Source organism: Bubalus kerabau, chromosome 2 (assembly GCF_029407905.1).
Source record: "Bubalus kerabau isolate K-KA32 ecotype Philippines breed swamp buffalo chromosome 2, PCC_UOA_SB_1v2, whole genome shotgun sequence".
NCBI classification, from domain to species: Eukaryota; Metazoa; Chordata; class Mammalia; order Artiodactyla; family Bovidae; genus Bubalus; species Bubalus kerabau.
Window position 1 is genome coordinate 113,218,896 of NC_073625.1, and position 27,898 is coordinate 113,246,793.

Here is a 27,898-nt window from a genome sequence, read left to right on the forward strand (position 1 = left end):
TTTTTGTTCATACAACAAGCAGAAATTAGCTTTACCTTTTCTCAGTTACCCAGGTTCACATTTCTCAAGAATCTCTCCCCTCTAAAAGAGGCTCCAACTCTCAAAAAACAATCATCAAAGTACAAACACCAAAAGGGCAGAGGACTTAGAAAGACTCTGATGAGTACCCCAACCCAGCATAGTCCCTTCTCCCCACATTCTGAGTAGGGTACTTCTTCTCACTTGTCACTAGAGAAGGCTGAGCATCAGCTACCTCCTGACTCCAGATAATATAAACTCTAGAACGTTTCTAGTATATACCCTTCGCTTTCTCTTTTAATACACTCCCACCTCACCCCAGCCCCACAAAACAATCACTGAAAAGCATCAAGAAAATGAAGTAAAACAGCTTGTAGAAGGCTCATAATTTAAACTAATAAAAACAGGCAAATGTCAGGTCTAAAACCAACTTCCTGTATCACCTCTTCTTGTATATTTCTATTTTGGTCAACAGTATCAAGATTCTCTGTAATCTGGAATTCTTAGGGGATAATCTCAACATACTAAGCAAGCATCACATTAAATAATGTCCTATACACAGTAGAGGATATATAATGTCAATAAGTGGCAAATTCCAAACAAACAGTGGCAGCACTATTTAGAGAGGCAAAAACTGGTTAAGTAGTAGACAGGGACCTTCCTGGCAAACTTTACCTCCCACAACTTGCCTATTAAAACAAAAAAACCTTTAAACTCTCATCTTTCCTCCTGTCTAAATCAAACTGATCCTGAGGCCAAAGTTTATACCTTCCAGATAAAGCTTTCCTTGGATGAGAGTCCTCAGTGATCTTTCTTCTTCAAACATACGAAGCAATTAGAGAGAGAGAGCACAGAGTTCATTCATTAACTCACTCTTCCTTCAAAAAATATTTACTAATGTCTAGCACATGTTAGACACCATTCTAAACACCAGGGCTACAATGATGAGTAAAACAGAAAAGGTCCTTGCTCTTATGGAGCAAAATTCTCAAGGGGGAAACAGACAATAAACAAGTGTCCCAATAAACAAGACACTTTCAGTGCAGAAAAGTACTGCAAAAAAGAAAACTGTAGTAATGAGATCAACAGTGGGGTTGAGGGGCTAATACATTATACAGGGAGATCAAGACAGACCTCTCCAGGACATACCATTTGAACTGAGATCTGAATGACACAAATAAGGCAACTAAAAGGACATTTTGGGGAACAAGGCAAAAATTAAGAGGCAAGAACAAACTTGGGGATGTTTGAAGAACAAATAGAAGGCAAGTGGTCTGGGAGCGAGTAAGTGAAAAAGTGGTATTAGGTGAGAGCAGAGTTGATGAGAAAGTGAAGGACAAGAGAGACCACAGAAACAATTAAGGATTCTGTTCTAAAGGAAACAGGGTTTTAGGCAAGGGAATGATATAACAGTATTTTAAAAGACAACTTCAGCTGCTAAGTTGAGAATGGAAACATTGAGCAGACTACTATGGTGGTCCAGGCAAGAGATAAAGATAGTTTGATTAAGAGGTTGGTGAACCTGGGCCCTCAGCAGTGACAGCCAGGGAATTCTCCAAATTAATTTAACGCCATGAAACAGGAAGAGATCACTGAAGGAGACTATAGCTAATAAAGGGGGTTAACAATCAAGAAGGAACTCCAGCATCTGAAACTACAGAAGAGGACTTCCTTGGTGGTACAGTACATAGGAACCTGCCTGCTAAGGCAGGAGACAGGGATTCGATCCCTGGTCCAGGAAGACCCCACAGAGCAAACTAAGCTCCTGCACCAACTACTGAGCCCGCGCTCTGGAGCCTGCCAGGCACAACTACTGAGCCTGCGTGCTGCAGCTATTGAAGCACTCACACCTAGAGCCTGTGCTCTGCACCAAGAGAAGTTACAGCAATGAGAAGCCATGCACTGAAACTAGAGAGTAGCCCCCACTTGCCACAACTGCAGAAGAAAGCTCACGTGCAGCAACGAAGACCCAGCCCAACCAACAAAATAATAAAGAAATAAAATTAAAAAAATAAAACTACAGGAAAAAGACTGTGATGTCACAGAACTGAAAAGAAGAGAGGTTTCAAGGAAGGAACAGTCAACTGTGCTGAATGCTAGTCACTCAGTTGTGTCTGACTCTTTGCAACCCCATGGACGTAGTCCACCAGGCTCCTTTGTTCACAGGATTCTCCAGGCAAGAATACTGGGGTTGGGTAGCCATTCCCTTCTCCAGGGGCTCTTCCAGACCCAAGGATGGAACCCGGGTTTCCTGCACAGAAGGTGGGTTCTTTACCATCTAAGCCACCAGGGAAGCCTGTTGAATGTTACTAGAAGTAAATAAAGATGTGGGCAGAAATTAACTTCTTAGATTTAACATGATGGAAATTACAGGTCATCTTTACAGGAGTCATTGAAATAGAGTGTTTAATGGACTGAACAGTTAACATGGCTTAAGTATAGAGGGTAAGACAAAGTATGGTGTAAAATGAGGCCCACCATTATAGGTCACCTTATTGGATGTTAGTCTTTTTCCTGAGCACAAATAGAGAACCAATGAAGTGTTTAAATACAGTGGAGTTGTATGATAGGGTTTGTATTCTGAAATGACTGCTTAGGTTCAAGTATTAACATGTGGAAAATGGATTAGACAGGAATAAGAGTAGATACAAAGAGGTTAGTTAGGAGATTGGTATAGCAATGCAGGTGAAAGATTATATATCTTCACATTTCCCAGAATTATGACTTACTTTGAACTTCAGGTTTGAGTACAATCATTAGCAATACAGCCAACTTTCCCTCTGATAAAACAATCTGGATATACTATTAAGTTCCTTATAACAATGTGAATTTATCAGCATTAACTAGGTAATGAATCAAACAATTTAAGTCTTACAAATGGAAACTAAAATGTGAATTTTCAAATATATCAGTCCTCTCTCTGTGTGCTAAAGAATCATCAATATAGGATCGAGTGCTTGGCTTTTAATACAGCAGACATTAGCCATATGAGGTTATTTTAGTTAAAATTAAATTTAAAATTTAGTTTTTTAGTTGCATGAGCTACATTTCAAGAAGTACTCAAGAGCCACATATTGCTAGTGGCTACCATATTGTACAGGACAAATTTCCACCACCACAGAAAATTCTACTGGACAGTACTGAATTCAAGATGATATAATAACAATCTCTAAACTGATAATGTACTTATTCGGGAATTGCTGAGAATCGTAAGCTATTTTTAAGATAGGAAAAAAGACACTAGAAAAGCTCAAGGAGGGGAAAGGGAGTAAGACTTAGGAAAGAATTTCTTTCAAAATTGCAAAAAGAAAAAGAAAAGAACTATAAACTACCTCACTAGGCACAAATTTCTTTATTACAAAAAGTGCCAGGGCTCTTCAGGCAGCTCCAAGGTCTAGAGAAAAGCTTGAGCAGACCTCACAGGCTGAGAGCAGATGAAGGTTAAGGCAGGCACATAAATCCTGCCATTAAACCATCTGTATCATTCAAAATGAATTACTGACTGCCTACCTGATACTAGCTCCAGCGATGTACCTTCTTTCTCACAAATTCGCCAAGAAAATATAAAGAAGACACCCTTGAGCAGACATCATACAATGAACTGCAACACAAGTCCACAGAGATAATACAGAAATATACATAGTTCAGTGGCTCTCTCTGTATAGGAGCTGGAACCCTAAATCAGCTTCTAAGTGTCAAAGCACAGCAAAAAAGATAACTCTTCAAACTTTGTAGTATCTCTAGCTTCTCCTTTCACCCTCCTCAAAACAAGAAGAAATTGATACATCATGAATCTCTAATTTTAGACTGACCCTTTAAAATTATTCTGGCACTTATCTTGGAATTGTATTTCATGCATTATCTTTCATTCATTTCACCCTCTTGGAAGGCATACTGAAGGACTAGCATGTCTAGCAGCAAGGAGGGGTAGAGAAAACTTCCTGTTGTCCCTACAATTACAATTATACTACACTCTATTCCTAAGGTTAATTCTTAGGTAAATCCGTTTTATTGTTTTAGGAAGCTTTCAAAGTATATAGGGAGAGGTAAAAGGTCTATTACATGACAGTAAAATTAAAATGTGCTCCATAGAATGATCTGGAATTTAACCTTTCTTCTCCTCACTTTGCCTGAAGGTACCCAGAAGTAGATCCCATTCACATGGTGCTCTTTTTAGAAGACGTGCGTGGTTCCTCAAACTCCATTTTTACAACAATGTTCACAGTGTGCTTCCTGCAAGCCAGAAATACAGACTTGCCTGCAACTGCCAGAATCGTCTGCAGTCCTCTGCACTCCCAGGCACGGGAACAGAGAGCAGCTAGGCATGTTGCATCCATCATGGATGCTAGAAAATAGCCTATTCAGTCTATATTTAATTACCAAACAACTCAAAATTAATCTTGTAAGTTAATATTCCTATCAGAAATATGAAAACTTACATAGCCTAGGAATGCTCAGTTGATTTTGCTCAGGTAATACATGCACTGGGTCTCAGGAAGAAGGTATTTCAGGGTGTCAAGTGGGAAAAAAGCACAAATGACAAAACATCATGTGGTCAGGGAAAAGCAGGCCTATATGGCTAGACAGCAAAGTTCAAATCTATATTGGAAGTGGCAGGGGTTGGGGAGAGAGAATATGTATGAATAAGGGCAGTGGTAAGAAATTTAACTAAGCAGAATCACTTTGGGATTGGATTTTAAAGACTTGTATGCTATGTTAAGTAGTTTACACCCAGTCATACAATTCTGAAATTAGATGCATGGTTCAGATTCTAAAATTTAGAAGATATTAATAACAGTATGAAGCCATAGCTTTATGGAGATTAGGTTGAAGAGGAGAAATTAAGTAGAGAAAAGAATGACTGAAGATAAGAAGAGCTACAACAAAGCTAACTGCAAAAATGATAGGGCACAAGCAAAGACTGTGGCAGAAGTAATGAACCTTCCGAAAGCATCTCTTTGATCAACTCCCCCAGTCTGCTCACTGACTCCTGAACCTCACAAGTGGCATTCAAGGCCTTTCATAACCTGGTTCCAATCTTTTGTGTAATCCAAATATGCCCCTGTGCAAATTCAGAATTCCAGCAATTTTCTATTTCCCCCGCAGCACATAAAACTTTCTGCCTATATACGGTTTCTTCTACCGAAAATTACCCTGGTTCTATCTACCAAAGACCCAGTTCAATTAACATCTCTTTGACTTAGTTCTCTCTGAACAGTTATAACACTGTGCTCATAGTCTAAACATCTTCTACATGTTTTATACCCTGATTTGAGCTCTTTTTATATTTTACTCTCAATTTCTCCAAGTGCCTGGTACCTAGCAGATATCTGTGACGGATTGAACTATGCCCTCCCCGCAACCTGCCCCCAATTTCATATGTTGAAGCCCTAAAACCCTGTGGCTGCATGGAAACAGGGCCTTCAGGGAAGCAATAAAAAGTTAAATGAGGTCATAAAGCGTGGGACACTAATCCCATAGAACTGATGTCACTGTAAGAGGAAAAGACACCAGAGACCTCTCTCCCTTTGTGGCCACAAATGGGTCATATGAGGATAGTGATGAACTAGCAACTTACTTTGAAATGCATCAAAAAAAATTAAAAATGTGGATTGATGGATAGATTGAGAACAGATATGTGAATTTAGATTACAGTGAATCACTATAAAATCCAGATACTGGGTACACGAGTATTCATTGTAAACGTCTTTCAATTTTTCTACAGTGTTTGAACATCTTCATAATAAAATTCTGGGGGGAAAAAGTACCTAAATCTTTATAATAAAAATACATGATTTTCTTTTTCTCTTTCACAGTATTCAGTGCAGAGCTTTTCATATATAAGGTATTTACATACACAATGTAATGGTTTCATAGTTCTAAAAATACAAACTTTGATTCATAATTTGTGAGTGTGCCAGTTATCACAGTTTATAACTTTATAAAATCCATTAAAACCTAAATGTTATACTAAACTTTTACATTTTAAAATATATATTTTTTACATTTCTGTGCCTCTGAAGCAATAGGGGCAAATGTTCTTATATTCATTCAATATGAGGTAAAATGATATGCCAAGGCCAGATCTGGAAAACCAAATCTTCTGACTTTTAACCAAGGGTCTTCTCCATTATTTGTAAAGAGTTGGATATGACTTAGCAACTGAAAAACAAATTCTCCATTATAAATCACACGTTTGAAAAAGAAAAACAATCTAAAAACTTCTCCAGGTTTCATTAATGAGATTCATTTTATGACGTTTTTATTTATATCATCTCTGCAAATAAAATGGTTCTCCAAGACAGTTAAGCTTCTGCCCCACTTATAATATATAACCTGAGTGTCCAAAGGAAAATCAAAAGTGTTCTTCAAGCATTGTTGGATGTTTCAACAGCTCAAAGATATCCTCAGAAATTTGGTTTTAGAGATTCAAATAAACACAGAGGTGGAAGCAGTTTTAAATGTTATTTAACATTATCTTATTTTACAGATTCAGAAGTTAATTATGGAAGGGGGTAAGCGATTTGCTCAAGGTCCCAAAGCTGTTAATTGCAGGAACAGTACTAGAACCTGGAACATTTAATTCCCTAACCAGGGCTCTTTCTAACAAACTTGAAGGCTAGCATTGCTCAATTATTTGAGCTCATTAAGTTAGATTACAGGGCTAATATGACAAGACCAAGACCACAAATGTGCCAGTTAATCTTAAACATTTCATATATGTTAGAAGCCAAGTCTTTTTTCTATCTTATTTAATATTTTTACAACTTTTGTATCTCTTGGGCACTCTGATCACATTTGAAGCCTGTTGCTGTTGTGCTGATCTAATCTGTGCAGCTTAAGTGGTGAAAAGGATGTATATAATGGTGGAAAGGCCCCACACAAACTTCTTTGATCAAATGATGTTTGTCAAATAATCCAATCTGTTGAGATTACCTTCCAGAATACCACTCCCTAAAAACGGCTCCAAGAACAAAGCTTACTACAGAGGTCAATGATACATGAACAGATTTTTCAGTATCTCCAGCTTAAAATACCCTTTTCATAACTTAAATTCAACCGTTTATCGAGACAGCAGCAAATTTTTGACTACAGTAGTAGAACTTTCATAGCAACTTGGTCAAAATCTAGACCTTTTGTTCTTTAATTCGTGGGTTAATAATTAGCCCTGGACCTCTGGTGTTTTAATACATAAAAGATACAACCTTTTTCTTAAATGTATTTTCTCTAATGGTTAGGAAGGCAGAGTACCATTGCAGGTACTAGAATTAATCGCCCCTCCAAGACACCAAAAGTTCTGCCTCATCAAAATAGTAAAACAAGATTTTTTTGTTTTGTTTTATCAAGTGAACAAGCTCTCCTTCACTTTCTTTCTTGCAAATGCTCAGCTTAAAGTAGGAGGGGAATGACAGAAGCTAAGAACTGAGTTCAAAGAATGGCTAGAAGGTTGTTAAAATCTCTACCCACCCGGCCGAGCTCGGCTTTGCCACTGCAGAACCACCAGAGTTTCTGGGTGCAGTTACTCAAGGACTGGGAGGAGAAGGGAGAATCATGACCCCAACGCGGCAGCTTCTTTCCCTAAGGCCAAGCTCGCGCCCCCATGACCTCCAATGGCTCGAAAAAGGAGTCTTGAACTGCCCGCTTCAGCCACAACTAGTCCGCATATCCCTCCCAGGCCAGAGCAGGGAACAGGGTCCGGGGACAAAAGGAGGGGTACGCCTGCCACGTGAGGAAACCCCATCACCTGGAACTCGGCGAACTCCTCACAGTTCACACCGCCACTGGGCGCCGCCATATTGGACAAACACGAGGTCCCCGCCCCGAGCCAATCACCGCGGAGCGAAGGTGCCCGCGGCGCCGCCTAACAAAAAATACTGAGAGGGAAATCTCAGCAAGAAAGCTGAGTTCAAGGTTTGTCTTTTCCGCTTATCCTCATCCACACTGAAACCCGTAACGCTGCTATCCTTCTTTTCATTCTTATGCGTTTAGCCTGTCCTCCTGGAACTGGCCCCAGCGCATAGATAGAAGAATGTCAGAACTTGAAGGGATCGTTTGACGCCAATCCCATTTTCTTACAAAAAGGGAAACTGTTTAATGGCCCCATCGACCAGATGATTCGAGGAGGAACTCTTATGTAGAAGTAAGATTTTTCTTAACTCTCTTATCCCGTCCCTAAAGCAGAGGGGCTTTTGTTCTTTAAGAATTTGATTCCAGCAAGAAATGTCAAGAAAAGACACTCCTGGCAGTATGGGGTAAGAGGTGAATGTTTAGGTGTAGAAATAGTAACATGTTGTTTTATAAAAATAGGCAAATAGAAAACAAAATAGGAAACATGTATGTGAAGAAGAAAATGGAGAGGGAAATGGCAACCCACTCCAGTACTCTTGCCTGGAGAATTCCAAGGACAGAGGAGCCTGGCGGGCTACAGCCCATGGGATCACAGAGTCGGACACGATTGTGCAACTTTCACTTTCTTGTGAATTTCTCAGGTGGCCTGATATTCGCAAAGCCAACAAGAGACCAAGGCCACTAGTCACTAAGAACCCAATTATGTAGTTTTGAGAAAGGCATGTACATATTCACTGAAAACACTGAAAAAACTGTACTGAAATACTGGTTTATCTAGGCAGTGTGACTTCGGGGTCTACAGTTCACAAAAGTCCTCCAATAAGCATTTACTTTTTTTTCTATTTTAAACGGGTACTTTCCTAGGTGCAGAGAATACTTTGCAATGGCATTGGAAACCAAGATTCCAAAAGAGCATTCTTAAGGCCTCGGCCAAAACGCGGGACCGTGCGGGCGGGGCGAGGCCGCTCCCCGCCCGGTCTGAGCGCTACGCACGACCTGCACGTTCCGCTCATCGCTCAGGCCCCGCCCACAGGGGGCCGGCAATCACGCTTACGTCATGCACGCCCCGCCCACCACCTTGCCACACACGGCCCTCCGGCTCTGCCCTCACCTTCCACAAGCCCCGCCCACCACCCCGCCCACGGTGCTCTCGTCCTCCACTTTCCCGGCGCTCGGTGACATTGAGCTCGCCCGCGCCACCGCCGGCCTTGGGGCACTGTGCTGGTCGGCGGAGTAGGCGGCCATGGGGAGCCTCCGCGGCCTGCGCCTGGTGGCTGGTGAGACGCGGGCGGCGCTGAGGGTGGGCGGGAAGCCAACTTGGCCGCTTTAGGTGAAGGAAGCCTGCAGCCCCATTAGGCCTGGTAGTTGCTTGGTTCTGTTACGCATTCCCCTCAGGTAGTTCGGGATCCTGCTTGCAGGGTAGTAATAGTGGGAGAGAGCAGGAACTGAGCGCGCAATTGGTAAGCAGACATGCGTACTAGACAGGAGTGACCCTCGCACCAGGCTCTGCATTCACCCAGCTGCCTCCAACTTAATGAGCCCTCGTTACGATCAGTTTCGCGACCCCCCAGGCCCAATGAGTCAGTTCTTAATGCACCTGCCATTCCTAGAACTGGTGCGTCAGCTTTCCAGGAGTCTTAGTGTCCTCCTCACTCCCATCCCCAACCATCTCTAGAGTTTATCTCTCAGAGAAAATTTCTAGTCTGGGGTTTCCTACCCATTTGGTATCTGATTTGGCAAGAGATTTAAGGTCTCCCAGAATAGTAGTATTTGGTTTCCTAAAGTGGGAGAAGGACATATTTCTTTAAAATAATTCTGCAATAAAGTGCTTTGAATTTCTTAGAGGAAAGTGTTACGTAAATGCAGGACATGCGTTTTGTTTTCCTTGTAGACGTTTGTATAATGACTTTTGGGAGTCAGAACTTAATTAGCCTTCTTGGGAACCAACAGAGCCTTTGCTTACTAGGGGCTTAGAAATCAAAAGTATTTGCCTTTTGACTGTTTTCTAGCACCAGGGCAAATCACTCTTTTGGTCTTGTTCATGAACTTTGATAATGTGTAATGATTGATTCCTTAGTACCAATAAGTTGTTTAATTCACATTTTAAAGAGAGAATCGCCTTAAACTTAGTGATTGAGATAATGTAAATGAACATTGTAAATGAAATAACATAGAAAAAGTTATCCTTTGCATAGCTTATTTTGCATTTCAGTGGCAAATAGGCAGGAAAACTTGTTTCAGACTAAATATTATTTATTTCCTTTAAAACAAATACCTTTTCCACTAAAGAAGATTGATTTCATTGATTTGTTCAGTTTTGATGAACTAATTTGCTTAAAATCTTTTGTATACATCCAGTTAACCTTTTTAGTAAGGTAAGTGAAAGAATCTCTGCTCTCTAAAAAATGTCTTGTAAAAGGGACTTTGACTATGGAACCAAGACTGAATGTTTTTAATTAGTTCATGTTCTTGCCTTGAGAATATTAATACATTTATGCACTATAAGGATTCCAAAACCTCTTGCAAACTTTTAAGAACTTTACTCTTGGGCCCTCAGTCAAAACAAAATTCCTTGAGCAATTTAAGGACAATTTGTTTTACTCCAGATAGATCCTCTAAGGATGTTATATGAGCAACTCTTTCCAAAGGATCTCTGAATGTCTGAGATTTTGTGAGCAACTCCAAGCAGTCTGCTCTTTCACTCACTTTTGCCCATTTTATATCTAAATACTTTCACCTGCATTGTTTTATATGATTGATTATTCATAGTAGCTCTCTTAGGTAACTCTTATCATCCCCTCCCTATATTACAAATGAATAAACAAAGGTTTGAGGGTTAGATGACTTGTCCCAGTTCACTTCACCATAAAATGTTCGAGTCAGGAGATGAGTCAGTGCCCTCAAATTCTGGAACTTGTACTCTTTGCTTTGTTCGAGCTGCTTGTTCAGATATGTATGTACATGTATTTCTCATGGCCGACAGGGTCTATTTGGTGTGAAATGGAAGAGTCATGAAATGCAGGTTTACTTTGAAACTGAAGCAGTCATTCATATGCAAATAGTTTTCAAGTAAGAAGAGTGATTTAACTGGCAGCCTTACTAAAGGAATGGTAGATCAGATAGAAACACAATCTAGGCATACCTGACTTATCCAGAATATTGTTTGGAAGGCAATGGCAACCCACTCCAGTACTCTTGCCTGGAAAATCCCATGTACGGAGGAGCCTGGTAGGCTGCAGTCCATGGGGTCGCTAAGAGTCAGACACGACTGAGCGACTTCACTTTCACTTTTCACTTTCATGCATTGGAGAAGGAAATGGCAACCCATTCCAGTGTTCTTGCCTGGAGAGTCCCAGGGATGGGGGAGCCTGGTGGGCTGCCGTCTCTGGGGTCGCACAGAGTCAGACACAATTGAAGCGACTTAGCAGCAGTACTTTAGGTGAATGAAATTTCAAAAAGCCAGAGCTTAATCCTTTAAATAATGGATCCTTATTTTTAATCATTTCTGTTGGAAATCTATACTTCCTTAACAAACAAAAAGAATATAGACTTTTATGATCTTGGTTTTGTTTATTGTTTTGTCGATGTAGCTGTAGAAATAGATCAGTGTTGTTAACTTTTGGTTCTTGGACCTCTTCACAGGTAAGAGGGCCTATGAACCTCGGAAATTACATTTGAATTTTTATGGTTGTATGCCTGTCTGGGGAAGAGAGGATCCATAGCTGGCATCCATTTGTTGTTGTTCAGTCACTCAGTTGAATCCGGCTCTTTGTGACTCCATTGACTGCAGTACACCAAGCTTCCTGTCTTTCACTATCTCCTGGAGTTTGCCCAGACTCATGTCCATTGAGTTGATAATGCCATCCAACCAACTCTTCCTGTCTCCCCCTTCTGCTCTCAATCTTTCCCTGTTGCAAGGTCTGTTCCAACGAGTTGGCTCTTCACATCAGGTGGCCAAAGTATTGGAACTTCAGCTTCAGCATCAGTGCTTTCAGTGAATATTGAGGGTTGATTTCCTTTAGGATTGACTGGTTTAATCCCCTTGCAGTCCAAGGGACTCTCAAGACTCTCTCCAGCACCATAGTTCGAAAGCATTGGTTCTTTGGCACTCAGCCTTCTTCATGGTCCAGCGCTCACATCCGTATATGACTACTGGAAAAACCATAGCTTTGACTATAGGGACCTTTGTTGGCAAAGTGATGTCTCTACTTTTTAATACGCTGTCTAGCTTCTCTTCCAAGGAGCAAGCATCTTTTAATTTCATGGCTGCAGTCATGTCCCCAGTGATTTTGGAGCCCAAGAAAATTAAGTCTGTCACTGTTTCCATTTTTTACCTATTTGCCATAAAGTGATGGGACTGGATTCCATGAAGTTACTTAGTTTTTGAATGTTGAGTTTTAAGCCACCTTTTTCACACTCTTCTTTCACCCTCAAGAAACTCTTGAGGTCCTCTTCGCTTTCTGCCATTAGGGTGGTGTCATCTGCATATCTGAGGCTATTGATATTTCTCCCAGCAGTCTTGATTCCAGCTTGAGCTTCATCCAGTCTGAGATTTAACATGATGTACTCTGCATATAAATTAAATAAGCAGGGTGACCATATCAGCCTTGAGGTACTCCTTTCCCAATTTGGAACCAGTCCATTGTTGCATGTCCAGTTCTAACTGTTGCTTTTTGACCTGCATACAGATTTCTCCAGAGGCAGGTCAGGTGGTCTAGAATTCCCATCTTTTTAAGAATTTTCCACGGTTTGTTGTGATCCACACAGTCAAAGGCTTTAGTGTAGTCAGTGAAGCAGAAATGATATTTTCTGGAATTCCCTTGCTTTTTCTATGATTCAGTGGATGTTGGCAATTTGATCTCTGGTTCCTCTGCCTTTTCTAAATCCCTCTTTGCATCTGGAAGTTCTTGGCTCACATACTGTTGGAGTCTAGCTTGAAGGATTTTGAGCATGACCTTGCTAGCATGTGATATGAGTGCTGTTGTGCTATAGTTTGAACATTCTTTGGCATTGCCCTTCTTTGGGATTGGAATGAAAACTGACCTTTTCCAGTCCTGTGGCCACTGCTGAGTTTTCCAAATTTGCTGGCATATTGAGTGCAGCACTTTCACAGAATCATCTTTTAGGATTTGAAATATCCTGAAATGAAAAACCTAAAAGCTGGAATTCCATCACCTCCACTGGCTTTGTTCGTAGTGATGCTGCCTAAGGTCCACTTGACTTCACACTCCAGGATGTCTGGATCTAGGTGAGTGGTCACACCATTGTGATTATCCAGGTCATTAAGACCTTTCTTGTACAATTCTTCTGTGTATTCTTGCACAATTCTTCTGTGTATTCTTGCCACCTCTTCTTAATATCGTCTGCTTCTATTAGGTCCATGACTTCCCTGGTGGCTCAGACAGTAAAGCGTCTGTCTACAATGTGGGAGACCTGGGTTCGATCCCTGGGTCGGGAAGTTCCCTGGAGAAGGAAATGGCAACCCACTCCAGTACTCTTGCCTAGAAAATCCCATGGACAGAGGAGCCCGGTGTCCATGGGGTCACAAAGAGTCGGACATGACTGAGCGACTTCACTTTCTTTCTTTTTGTTAGGTCCATACTGTTTCTGTCCTTTATTGAGTCCATCATTGCATGAAATGTTGCCTTAGTATCTCTAATTTTCTTAAAGAAATCTTTAGTCTTTCCCATTCTATTGTTTTCCTCTATTTCTTTGCATTGTTCCCTAAGGCTCTCTTATCTCTCCTTGCTATTCTTCGGAACTCTGCGTTCAGATAGGTATAGGCTCTTTTGCCTTTTGCTTCTCTTGTTTTCTCAGCTATTTGTAAGGCCTCCTTAGACAACCATCTTGCCTTGTTGTATTTCTTTTTCTTGGGGGTGATTTTGGTCACTGCCTCCGGCACAATGTTACAAACTTCATCCGTAGTTCTTCAGGCACTCTGTCTTATCAGAGCTAATCCCTTGAATCTGTTTGCCACTTCCATTGTGTAATCACTGGTATCCATTACTTAGAGCAATCTGTGCTAAGGTAAAAAGCACTTCTATGATGATTTGTAAATAGATGGCTAGTGACCCATGCTACTGTGGGTACCATGAGGGTAAAGTGGGTCTGTCTTCACCACTTACCAGTGTCCAGCTCATAGTAGATAGACAATAGATATTTTTTGGAATAATTTTTTAATATTGTATTATTTTTTAAAGATAATTGTTTTTACTTTCTATATAATAATTATTAGCCCAAAGGAATGAAATGGTCTTATAAGAATGTTTATTCACACCTTCAAAAAGTATTTGCTGCCCTAAACTCCTTTGACTTAATAGGAGATTTTAAAGTGAATTTATTATTATTATTATACCAGTGAAGTGGGCCATGGACAGCCTCCTTGTCAGTTTAGCTCATGCCAAAGCATTAGAATCAAGAAATAACTTAGAAGTCATGTACCCTAATTTTACTGATGAGGCCAAAGAAGGAAATTGACTTGGTAAGGGTCACACAAGTACAAAGCTGGGAATATCTCCCAGCTCCTATTCTGATTTTATTTCTATTACAGTAAGTCCCCTGCATAAAAATGAGTTCCGTTCCAAGTCCAGTTTACCCGTAAGCCCAACAAAGCTAGCCTAGGTACCCATCTAACACAATTGGCTATATAATACTATTGCAATAGGTTTATAATACTTTTCACACAAATAGTATATACAAAATAAACACAAAAAAACATTTTTAATACTACAGTACAGTGCCTTGAAAAGTACAGTGGTACAGTACAACAGCCGGCATACAGGGCCATGTTTGCATCTTTGAAAGTTCAGAACTTGAAGATTCTTATGTTGGGGACTTACTGTACATTCTGCTCCTTCATTGTACTTTTTGTTTGTTCTTGCTAATCAGCCCTAAGTGAGTACATGCCCATTTTTACCATTTTATGCCTCTAGTCTTTGGCTTTGCTTATCACTCCCTCCAAGTCTTGCCAACAGGTTTTTATCAAGCAAACACTGTGTGCCCTATTCACTATGAAAGCTCTAGAATGAGTGGACTGCCATGCTTCCTAGGGCTAGAGCTTATTGCAATAAACAGATGTATATAATATATCTGGAGAGCTTATACAAGATAGTAGATATTAAGTGCTAGATTGCAGAACAGATTTTAAATGCTGCTCTGGTGTCCTGATTGGGTTCCTTTTGGCTTTACACATATCTCTTTCTAGTTTAACAGTTAACCTTTTTACATTGGTACCTAGACATCTGCCGTGGTGAGGGTTTTTGGCAAAAGCTACAAATCAGGGCTTTTCCCCACCAGCCCCCTCCCAAGCATTCAGAGAAAGGAAAAGTAGTGTATGTTAGGGTTATCTACTGAAGGCTCCATTGAAACAAAAGGGATGGAAGAGTGACATGAGCAAAGGTGGGGGCAGTAAAGAGTATGGAAAAGGTGTTGGAGGAGAAAGAGCAGTAGGGAGAAAGGATTATCTTGGATTGCAGGAGGTAATAGGAGATAAAGTATGGCCTTTGAAGATTTTAACCAGATGAATTTGGACAAAAAGGAAATCTTCAAGCAAAAGTCATTAAAAAACATTTTTGGAAAATTAACATGGTAGCTGCTACCTGTGAAGATATTACTGTAATCCATGGGTGAAGTAATGATGGAAATGATAAAAAAGGAATTTATCTAGGAAGTGTTTTGAAGAAACTATTCATATGACTTTGAGACATAGAGTAATGTAAGGAAGGACATAGACTAAAGTGTTTGAGTGTGGAGGACTGAAGGAGTATTGCCCCATTGTCAGAGATAAGAGAGTTGGGAAGGAATTTGGCATTTGGGAAATTGGAAATTTGGGAATTTGGCAGAGAGGATGGTGCACTATTGAGTAGGAGATGGCATTGAGTTATAGGTAAGGATGGAACCTTTCAATTAAAGACCTAAAGACAAAGGAAGAGTAGAGTTAGAGAAATATATGAGAGCCAACAGTTTTGAGCTGATTATTAAAATAGGATGGAGGAGCCCTCCATAAGTAGTGTGAAGTAGAGGCAAAGATTGAACCCTGGAGGCCTGACATGGTGTGGACAATAGGAAGTGGCAGAGGATATTAAAGAAAGTAGATCACAGAGGTCAGAGATGAAGGGGGGAACATGGCAGTGTAATGCACAGGAGGACTGAGGCCTTGTAGAAGGATGAGATCAAAGCTGGGAAGAGGAGAGTCTAATAGGCTAGTGATAAGATTAGAAAAGACATATTCATATGACTGGAAAGAGATCACTAGTTTACAGCAACTTTAGTAAATGGGGGAAGGAACATCAACATGTGTGTTGATGGGGTCAGGGTAGTAAATACAAGCCACTTAGTCAGTCACTTGAGCTATGAAAGGAAGGAGATGGTATTTTATTTATAGGAGCTGTTGAGAACAAGTGAATGTTTTGTTCCAGACAGTGGACCCTCAGGGCCACTGTAGTATAATGTGTCAGGAATTCTCATCAACTACCAGCAGATGTGTAAATTGATTCAGCCTTTCTGGAAAGCACTTTGTTACATATATTAAGAATCTTAAGGATGGACCTAGAGATTATCATACTAGGTGAAGTAAGTCAGAGAAAGACAAATATGATATCACTCATGTGGAATCTAATTTTTTTTAAAAAGTACAAATGTTATTTCCATAACAGAAGCAGGCTTATAGATATCAACAACACAGTTAAGGTTATCAAAGGGAAATGTTGGAGGGAGGGATGAATCAGGAGTTTTGGAATGAACACACGCACCCTACTGTATTTAAGGACGCTACCCAATATTCTGTGATAACCTATATGAGAAAAGGTTCTTAAAAAATATATACACACACATGTATATGTATAACTGAATCACTTTGCTGTACACCTGGAACTAACACAACATTGTAAATCAACTATACTCCAATAAAATTAAAATATTAAAAAAAGAATCTTAAAAGGGTTCATGTCCTTTAACCATTGTATTCTTTAGCCCTCCACTACCAGGATTCTATATAAGAAAATAACCAGAAATGCCATTAAAGATTATGTAGAAAACTATTGATGCTTTTGATCTGTGGTTTTGGAGAAGACTTTTGTGAATCCCTTAGACTGCAAGGAGATCCAACCAGTCCATCCTAAAGGAAATCAGTCCTGGGTGTTCATTGGAAGGACTGATGTTGAAGCTGAAACGCCAGTATTTTGGCCACCTGATGCAAAGAGCTGACTCATTTGAAAAGACCCTGATGTTGGGAAAGATTGAAGGCAGGAGGAGAAGGGGATGACAGAGAATGAGACGGTTGGATGGCATCACTGACTCAATGGACATGAGTTTGGGTTAACTCCGGGAGTTAATGATGGACAGGGAGGCTTGATGTGCTGCGGTTCATGGAGTCGCAAAGATTCGGACATGACTGACGGACTGAACTGAACTGAATTCATTGGAATATTATTTGTAATAGTGAAAAATGAGAAATAAATCCAGCTATAGAGAATGATTGAATTCAGTTTATATCCATTGGATGTTATGCAGTATCAGAAGTATTTTTTAATTAATGTCTTGGTAAAGTGTTTGTGACATAAGCAAGATATGGAATTATCTGGTAATGGAAAATGTATATGTTGTGTATAAGTATAGGAAGATGTCTGGCAAAAAATACACCAAGTTGTTACCCCCAGATGGTGTGATTATAGATGCTTTTGTTTTTCTTCATGTGTATTTTTAGTTTCCCAAATTTTCCATTATGAGCAAGCGTTACTTTTATAATATAACAGATTCTTTTGATTTGTTTAAGAGTGAGGAGACAGTAGTTGGCAAGAAAAAGGCAGTGGAAAAGAAAGATCTAGGGGTTATGAGAATTTTGGTACAGCATCTCTCAGCAAGAAGGATCACAGATGGAATGGTTCAGAATGAAGGAAGAATTGTGTGGATGGATGAAACAGACACAGAGGTAGGGAATCTGTTCTGTCACAAAACCTATTTAGGTCAACAGCTGAGGTAGAGAGAATTTCAAATAACCACTGTTGGGAGTTAGGGTTAGGGTTAGGGTTAGCTGAGATGTTGATGGGAGGATAAATGATTACCAAGGAGTAGCCCCTTATCACTGGTATTTGGGCCCACCCGATGCATGGATACTTTTCTTTCCGTAAGAGTCCCTGCCCACTCTCCCCCACCACCCCCCAACCTCCACCACCTCAGCTTAAAAACTGGCCAGGTTCCAAAGGTTTATTTATAAATCTATTTTTTGAACTTTTAAGAATTTTTTTCTATGAAAGTAACATTTCAAATGGTAATTACAGTTCTAGCAAGCCCACAAAACTTATGTCATTGTGTCTTGCCCATTTTTTCCTTACTAGTATTTTTCACATCTGTTAGTTTCTTTCCATTGATACCTATAAGTATCCTCTTTCCTGTACACAACCCACTTGAACTTGTGACACCACTTAAGAGGAGGTTTCCACATTTATGTCTATGCACTTCTGCTCCCTTTGTCCTACTTCTCCCATACTCCTAGCCAGTCCTGCATTCTGCACTCAGATTTATCTGCCAGAGTCACCATGGTTAGTTTTAGTTTCCTACTCAAAACTGCTTTGCCTGTTCCCCAAAATCTTTTTGGGGTTTGGCAGACAAAAGGACTGTCACTGTGGAGAAGCATAGACAAACACAGAGTGCTGAACCAGAGTGCATTAGGCCACTATCATCACTTAAGTTCTCAGCACTAGAACATCAGCATGTCAGCAGCAAGGCTTGTGAGCATTGGTTGCCTGGGAGCCAAATCCAAAATTTTATGTCACATACAAGAATAGGGCAAGTCAGTGTTTGAAGCCAGAAGAAATCCATCATTTGTCAGAATAGTTGCAGACATGAGATATCAAGCTGTTAAGGTCTCATCACTGAAAAAGCTCAGAGCATGTTAATGTTTCAGTCTTTTTCATTTGTTTTGTTGTGGTCAGCTTTTAGGGCAGCCCAGCTTTGCTTCCAATGTAGAAAGCAAATCAGTGGTTCTCTATTCTAAATGAGCTCTGAGTGGGAATAAGAGTTCCAATTTCTCTGTGTGATATAATTACACTACCTTATTCTTCTTTATAGTAGGTCTACTGAGCAGCTACAAACATTTGACATATGACTTTATCATAATATAAAATGTAGTATTGATAGTTTACATGTAGGAACTTTGCCATCCTCAGGATAAACATACATTTAGTTTTTTCCACTTGAGACTTAAAATTGATTCACAAAACAAACTTTCAGAGTTCCTTCCTCAGACTTGCCATTTCCTATCACAGCAAACATTTCAGGACAAGCAGTATCCTATTTCAGTTCAAGAAGGATTAAATAGGCATTTGTGGGCTAGCATGAGAACCGGCTAAGTATTTAGATAAAAAAAATCTTTCCATGGAACATGAAAAAGGAACATTGTTTCCTTGTAAATAATTTGAGAATGGGAATGTTTTTGATTTCCACAATGAAATTTTAATAACTCATCCATTTTATGAGCCTTTTTTTTTTTGATATATGGTTGATTTACAATGTGTTAGTTTCAAACATACAGTAAAGTGATTCAGTTGTACATATATATATGTATATATGTTATTTTTCAGATTCTTTTCTTTTATAGGTTATTACAAGATATTGAATATAGTTCCCTGTGCTATACAGAAGGTCCTTGCTTTTTATCTATTTTATTTATAATAGTGTGTATCTGTTAATCCCAAACTCCTAATTTATCCCTACTCCACCCTTTCTCCTTTGGTAACCATAAGTTTATTTCTATGTCCGTGAGTCTGTTTCTGTTTTGTGAATATATTCATTTGTATCATTTTTAAGATTCCACATAGAAGTGATGTCATATGATTATTTGTCTTTCTCTGTCTTATTCACTTAGTATAATAATCTCTAGTTTGATCCATGTTATTGAAAGTGACTTTATATCATTGAAAAGAGGGATTTTGAACACAGCTAGAGACATATGTATTTAACTTTGCAGGTGTACCTTGGTCATTCTTGTAGCCTTTGTTCAGAAGGGACTCTAGCTAGTTGTGCTGAAGAGCAGCAATTCTCAAACATGGCAGTGCATTAGAATCACTTAGAAAATCTTTCTAATGAATACTAATACCAGAGTCCTGTTCACAGAAATTTGGATTTAATTGATCTGGGATGGCCCTGTTGGTTGGTTTTTTGTTTGTTTTTCTGTGATGATTCCAGTATACTTTGAAATCCATCTTTCTCAAATTTTAGTGTGCATAAACATCACTTGAAGGGCTTGTGAAAACAGTTTTCTAGTCCTCACCCCAGGAGATTCTAATTTTGGTTGGTGTCTGAGAAGTATTTCCAAGAAGCTTCCAGCTGAGGCTGAAAAGCACTATTACAGACTTTAGAGTATATGGTATTGGTTTCCATGTGTCTAGCACAAAATATGTATGCATCAAAATATTGAATGAATGTGGCTATTGGCTTCTTGAAATAGAATGTTCATATGAATGACTTGGATATCTCATTAAAAATACAGATTCAAATTCTGTTAGGTCTGGGGTGGGAGCTGAAAGTCTGCACTTGTAACAAGCTCACAGGAGATGGCAACAACATTTGAAAATAGCAAAGTATGACAAGATATATATCATCATGTGTCATTTTCTCATCAGTTCCACCAAGGTACCCTAGGCAGATGACCTTCACCTGCACATCTTTGGTCTACCCTGAATTGGGCACATTTCCTATTATACCCCATTTCTTTCCTTTTCTCTCCTATTCCAAGAGCATACTGGAGTGCAAATGAGTGAGACTGACATTTTTAATGAGATTACATCAAATCTTCTCTAATTTTTAAAATACTTAATATTAAGTAAATATACATTTTTTTCATAGTTTGTATAAAGTAAAAACAATAAGATCTAATTAGGCCCATGTTTAAAAATATTTTTATTTAGAATAATTTTATTTACAGAAAAGTCACAAAGATAGTATAGAGTTCTGTGTATTGCTTACCCAATTACCTCTAATTTTGTCATTTTACATAACCCACAGTACATTTGTCATTACTAAGAACTTAACACAAACTTCATACCTAGCAACATACTTGCAAGAGACCTGGCAGCTGATCTTCACACAGGTTCTAGTGTGTGTGAAAGTCGCTCAGTCGTGTCTGACTCTGCAATTCCATGGGCTATACTGTCCATGGAATTCTCCAGGCCAGAATACTGGAGTGAGTAGCCAATTCCCTTCTCCAGGGGATCTTCCCAACCCAGGGACCAAGCCCAGGTCTCCCGCAGTGCAGGCAGATTCTTTACCAGCTGAGCCACCAGGGAAGCCCTCACACAGGTTAAGAAACACTAAATTAGATAATCTTATAAAAGTGTCTTTCTCCACCAGCATTCATTGAACCTTCATTTATCATCACTGGTTCTCAGAGATTGATCATATTCCAGGTAACATCATTGACTGTTCTCTGGGAGAGTCTTGAATGATTCTGAGGGGGAAGAAAAGAGCATTCCCACTGCTCTACACTGTCCATCATGGGGTTGAAAAGAATGGAAAGGAAAGGACAGCAGGACAGAAGTCAGTACTTGAATCAGATTCATTGAGACTGACCCGCTAAAGCCTCCAGGTAGCAGTAATAACTCTAAGGCACTGATTTACAAATTGTGAGCCCCCAGACCAACAGGGAGAAGGCAATGGCACCCCTCTCCAGTACTCTCACCTGGAAAATCCAATGGACGGAGGAGCTTGGTAGGCTGCAGTCCATGGGGTCGCTAAGAGTCGGACACGACTGAGCGACTTCACTTTCACTTTTCACTTTCATGCATTGGAGAAGGAAATAGCAACCCACTCCAGTGTTCTTGCCTGGAGAATCCCAGGGACGGCGGGGCCTTGTGGGCTGCCGTCTATGGGGTGGTACAGAGTCGGAAGCGACTTAGCAGCAGTAGCAGCAGACCAACAGGATTGGCATCACCTGGGATATTGTTGGAAATGCAAATTCTCAGGCTTCACATACACTTACTGAATCAGAAACTTTGGAAACGGGGTCCAATAGAATGTGTTACGAGTCCTCTGGGTGATTGTGTTGCATACTAAAGCTTAAAGGCAGCTACTCTTAAGATTAACAAGCCATTTACCAGTCAGAGCCTTACAGGCACAGTGAGGCTTGACTTCCTGCTAAGGCCCTGGGGACACAGATTCGGTCACCCAGGGACAGGCTGCGGCGAGTGAAGCCAGAGGGTTAAAGGGCTGTTTTTCTTTTGGGTTTTTTGTTTGTTTTTAATTGTGATCCACCAGAGGATGGAAAATTTTTGGCTTGGATGTCTGGGGCAATAAATTCTTATCTCTTTGAGATAGAAAATAGTCTTAATAATTATAGTAAAACTTTTATGCTTCAATTTTATTGTAGTTGCAGAATAAGTACCAAAATCACATCAAGACATCATATATTTTTTTAAGTGATGCTGGGTTTTTAAATTATTTTTTCCAATAGTCTGTTGTTTCTAATATATATAATATTATGTTTACTTATGCTTTAATACCATTTATACCTTAGGGAGAGAAAAATTACTGGCATCCAGTGTGAAGTTGTAGTAAGAAAAGGTTGGGAGATATTTTCTGATCTAGGTAAACCTCTCATGCCTTTAAGTCCCTATTCTTCCATCCCAGGTGTGTCTGTAACCTCAAGTCCCGCTCTCTTTTCATTATTCCTCTGTTCTGGCCATGCTGGCCGCCTCGCTGTGTCCCTGGAACCACTTTAGGGCCTTTGCACTTACTGTTATTTCTGTTTGGAGTATCCTTCCACTAGATACCTGCATGCTAGCTCCCTGACTTCCTTCATGCCATTCTCATAGAGAACTTCTCTTACTACCCTATCTAAAATCTCTCTCTCTCACACACACACCACATTTTAAGCACACAAACATTTTGTTTCCCCTTTGTTTATTTTTTCTCTCTGGCATTTACTATCTAACTATATATATACTACCCCCCTCACCTTCCTCCAGTAGAATATAAGCTCATCTGGCATAAATTTTTATCTGTTTTTTATATTGCCTAGAATAATACCTGACAAGTACTATTTGTTGAAAGAATAACTGTCTCCAAACGTGCATTTGTGTGACTGACAGTAAGTAGGTGTACATGCTAACATTTTTGTTTTAACCTGAACTGACTTTATTTTTGGGGGCTCCAAAATCACTGCAGATGGTGATTGTAGCCATGAAATTAAAAGACGCTTACTCCTTGGAAGGAAAGTTATAACCAACCTAGACAGCATATTAAAAAGCAAAGACATTACTTTGTCAACAAAGGTCTGTCTAGTCAAGGCTATGGTTTTTCCAGTAGTCATGTATGGATTTGAGAGTTGGACTATAAAGAAAACTGAGCTCCGAAGAATTGATGCTTTTGAACTGTGGTGTTGGAGAAGACTCTTGAGAGTCCCTTGGACTGCAAGGAGATCCAACCAGTCCATCCTAAAGGAGATCAGTCCTGGGTGTTCATTGGAAGGACTGATGCTGAGGTTGAAACTCCAATACTTTGGCCACCTGATGCAAAGAGCTGACTCATTGGAAAAGACTCTGATGCTAGGAGGGGTTGGGGGCAGGAGAAGAAGGGAACAACAGAGGATGACATGGCTGGATGGCATCACCGACTCGATAGACATGAGTTTGAGTAAACTCCAGGAGTTGGTGATGGACAGGGAGGCCTGGCGTGCTGCAGTTCATGGGGTCGCAAAGAGTCAGGCACGACTGAGTGACTGAACTGAACTGAAGTGAACTGAGCTAAGAGGCAACTTGTCTTTTACTCTTCTAAACTGTTTCTGTTCTATTTTTCTAAACTTCCTCTGTTCTAATTAAGAGGGATGGGAAAGGATGGTACCTAAGGAGATAAGTATTGTTTCTTTTTCTGTTTCCTCTTTAGACAGTAGAGCTCACTGTCAGTTAACTTGGTTCCTTTCTGTCTCAGTACCTGCCAGAAGGGGATAGGACAGGATGGTGTGGGAAGGGTCACATTAAACTAGTGGTCCCCTGGGGAAGATGAAAAAGTCCTGAAGATGGATGGTGGTGGTGTGTGCATGCTCAGTCATGTCCAACTCTCTGCGACCCTCATGGACTGCAGCCTGCCAGGCTCTTCTGCCCATGGGATTTCCCAGGCAAGAATACTGGGGTTGGTTGCCATTTCCTCCTCCAGTGGATCTTCCTGACCCAGGGATCAAACCCCTGTCTCCTGCACTGGAGGGCAAATTCTTTACCACTGAGCCACCTGGGAAGCCCTGGATGGTGATGATGGTGGCAAAACAATGTGAAGTACTTAATGCCATAGCACTGTACACTTAAAAGTGGTTAAAATGGTAAATTTTGTATTATATGTTTTTTACCATGGTTTAAAAAAAAAATTTAAGGGACTAGATCTGATAGACAGAGTGCCTGATGAACTATGTCCGGAGGTTCATGACATTGTACAGGAGACAGGGATCAAGACCATTCCCATGGAAAAGAAATGCAAAAAAGCAAAATGGCCGTCTGAGGAGGCCTTACAAATAGCTGTGAAAAGAAGAGAAGCGAAAAGCAAAGGAAAAAAAGGAAAGATATAAGCATCTGAATGCAGAGTTCCAAAGAATAGCAAGAAGAGATAAGAAAGCCTTCCTCAGCGATCAGTGCAAAGAAATAGAGGAAAACAACAGAATGGGAAAGACTAGAGATTTCTTCAAGAAAATTAGAGATACCAAGGGAACATTTCATTCAAAGATGGGCTCAATAAAGGACAGAAATGGTATGGACCTAACAGAAGCAGAAGATATTAAGAAGAGGTGGCAAGAATACACAGAAGAACTGTACAAAAAAGAGATTCACAACCCAGATAATCACGATGGTGTGATCACTGACCTAGAGCCAGACATCCTGGAGTGTGAAGTCAAGTGGGCCTTAGAAAGCATCACTACAAACAAAGCTAGTGGAGGTGATGGAATTCCCGTTGAGCTATTTCAGATCCTGAAAGATGATGCTGTGAAAGTGCTGCACTCAATATGCCAGCAAATTTGGAAAACTCAGCAGTGGCCACAGGACTGGAAAAGGTCAGTTTTCTTTCCAATCCCAAAGAAAGGCAATGCCAAAGAATGCTCAAACTACTGCACAATTGCACTCATCTCACACGCTAGTAAAGTAATGCTCAAAATTCTCCAAGCCAGGCTTCAGCAATACATGAACTGCAAACTTGCAGATGTTCAAGCTGGTTTTAGAAAAGGCAGAGGAACCAGAGATCAAATTGCCAACATCCGCTGGATCATGGAAAAAGCAAGAGAGTTCCAGAAAAATATCTCTTTCTGCTTTATTGACTATGCCAAAGCCTTTGACTGTGTGGATCACAATAAACTGTGGAGAATTCTGAAAGAGATGGGAATACCAGACCACCTGACCTGCCTCTTGAGAAACCTATATGCAAGTCAGGAAGCAACAGTTAGAACTGGACAGGAAACAACAGACTGGTTCCAAATAGGAAAAGGAGTATGTCAAGGCTGTATATTGTCACCCTACTTATTTAACTTCTATGCAGAGTACATCATGAGAAACGCTGAGCTGGAAGAAGCACAAGCTGGAATCAAGATTGCTGGGAGAAATATCAATAACCTCAGATATGCAGATGATACCACTGTTATGGCAGAAAGTGAAGAACTAAAAAGCCTCTTGATGAAAGAGGAGAGTGAAAATGGTGGCCTAAAACTCAACATTCAGAAAACGAAGATCATGGCATGTGGTCCCTCACTTCATAGGAAATAGATGGGGAAACAGTGTCAGACTTTATTTTTTGGGGCTCCAAAATCACTGCAGATGATGATTGCAGCCATGAAATCAAAAGATGCTTACTCCTTGGAAGGAAAGTTATGACCAACCTAGATAGCATATTCAAAAGCAGAGACATTACTTTGCCAACAAAGGTCCGTCTAGTCAAGGCTATAGTTTTTCCAGTGGTCATGTATGGATGTGAGAGTTGGACTGTGAAGAAAGCTGAGCGCCGAAGAATTGATGCTTTTGAACCGCGGTGTTGGAGAAGACTCTTGAGAGTCCCTTGGACTGCAAGGAGATCCAACCAGTCCTTTCTAAAGGAGACCAGTCCTGGGTGTTCATTGGAAGGACTGATACTAAAGCTGAAACTCCAGTACTTTGGCCACCTGATGCGAAGAGTTGACTCATTGGAAAAGACTCTGATGCTGGGAGGGATTGCGGGCAGGAGGAGAAGGGGACGACAGAGTATGAGATGGCTGGATGGCATCACCGACACGATGGACATGAGTCTGAGTGAACTTCCGGAGTTGGTGATGGACAGGGAGGCCTGGCTTGCTGTGATTCATGGGGTCGCAAAGAGTCGGACACGACTGATCGACTGAACTGAACTGGAAAAAAAAAAAAAAAAGCAAAACCCTGTAGTTCTCAAAGTGTGGTTTCAAAGCAGCAGTAGAAGCTTCACCTAAGAACTTGTTAGAAATGCAGATTCAACCCAAAACTGTTTCTAAAACTGGAGATAGGTGTGCTTATGATTGGCATTTTACCAAGCCATTTGGGTGGTTCTGATGCATCCTGAAGTTTGAGATCACAGCATTAAATATTTTGGTTTTAATCTTGAAAGCTATGAAGAACTTTAGAAGAGATTCATGGAATTTATCCGTGCCCTGATAACAATTTAAAACTACCTTGGTCAGAAATTCTGACCATCTTAGGGATAAAATTGAAGTGCTCTGGAAATGTTTTGAAGATTAGTGTTTAAGGAAACAACTTAATGTTTAGAGTACCTGCCATGTTTCAAGCATCTTGCCAAATGCGCTCACGTGTATTTTCCATTTAAACTTTAAATCAGCCTTGTTGAAGTAAATACTACATTATCTACATTTAAAATGTGGAAACTAAGGTCAATTATGATTTATCTACTTTTACAGCGTACACGTGCTGTCACTAGGTGGCACTGGTAGTGTGGTTACTCAGACCCAGGCAAAGCTTTCTGGGACTGCTGCCTGGAAAACAGAAATAAATGAGGCCTCTTGTGAAAGAAATCAGACTGCAGGCAACCACAAATCTTGATACAAATAGAGGTTCCAGCTTAAGGTATGTTAGTGAATCTGACAATTCACTCTGAAAATAGGACCTCTGAAAATTCACCCCTATATAAAAGCAATGAAAATATGACCATAGTCTTAGAGTCAACTTTTTCAGAACTCTAGGGAATAACCAGAGGCTTGTGACAATCTGTGTAGCATTTGTCCAAGAAAATGACTTAGTCACGGTAAGAACAGCAAGGCCCATGGAATGTTAATTCCTGTCTTCTCTTGGCTTCACAGTAATACTTTGAAACCAATACCTTGAAATCATGTAGCTCTGAAAAATATAGCAGACACTAAAAAAGGCAGAATGGATTTGGAGCTCTGCAAACCCCTACCCCCAGAGGACTGTTACTGTTTGGTCTGTCTGTTCCGTGGAAACCCTCACTTAGCGGGCTTGCCTTTTTAAAAAAAAAAAAAAAAAAACACCTTACTCAGAGCTAATACAATGCAAACAGCTTCTTCCATACTCACCCCCATAGCATGCCCCCTAAATGCACACAGAGCCCTTCAGCAAAAGCTGGCAAACTTATTGGTGAAAGGCATTTAAGGAAGTCTCTGTCCAGTTATTAGTGGACAGCAAAGCTAACGCCCTCCTCCATCTTTTACCCACCTCTCTCTCTGATTAATTACTGTCCAGCAGAATATTGAAGCAGAAGGTGATTCTTTGTTTTACACATTTAAAAGGATGAATTTTTAATGTGAAATTATGTATCAATAAAAGTGTTCTTTTAAAAATCTTTACACAAATATAAACGTGTCCATGAGAAGTCCACAGTGATTTTTTTTAAGATTGCTATGTTTAAAGATTTTCTGAATAGCAAGAGAAAGAAAAAGCAAGGTAATTATGGTTCTCACCAACTTTGGGAGGTCCGGTGCTGTAACCACATTTTAGTGCTCTTTCCTCTCTTTCCTCCCCTTACTGCTTCAAACTCTGAAGCTACAATGACACTCGATTAGGCTTCTGGAACTTCAAAGGTATATAGA

The 27,898-nt window shown here is 40.2% G+C and overlaps 2 protein-coding genes across 3 annotated transcripts in view; one reads left to right on the forward strand and one right to left on the reverse strand.

Moving 5' to 3' along the window:
• Positions 1–27,898, reverse strand: part of MIX23 (mitochondrial matrix import factor 23) — a 263,993-nt gene that overhangs the window by 15,999 nt on the left and 220,096 nt on the right. Inside the window, exons 2-3 of one of the 2 annotated variants that reach the window (XM_055568388.1) lie at positions 7,763–7,820; positions 7,486–7,548 (exon numbers count right to left, since the gene is read on the reverse strand). In XM_055568388.1, coding sequence (XP_055424363.1) covers positions 7,486–7,548; positions 7,763–7,813 — 114 coding nt within the window. In that variant the 5' untranslated portion in view covers positions 7,814–7,820. The remainder of the gene's footprint in view (positions 1–7,485; positions 7,549–7,762; positions 7,821–27,898) is intronic. The other variant, XM_055568389.1, reaches the window with a different exon arrangement.
• Positions 8,982–27,898, forward strand: part of FAM162A (family with sequence similarity 162 member A) — a 39,220-nt gene continuing 20,303 nt past the window's right edge. The window contains exon 1 of the mRNA XM_055568390.1: positions 8,982–9,143. Coding sequence (XP_055424365.1) covers positions 9,110–9,143 — 34 coding nt within the window. The 5' untranslated portion in view covers positions 8,982–9,109. The remainder of the gene's footprint in view (positions 9,144–27,898) is intronic.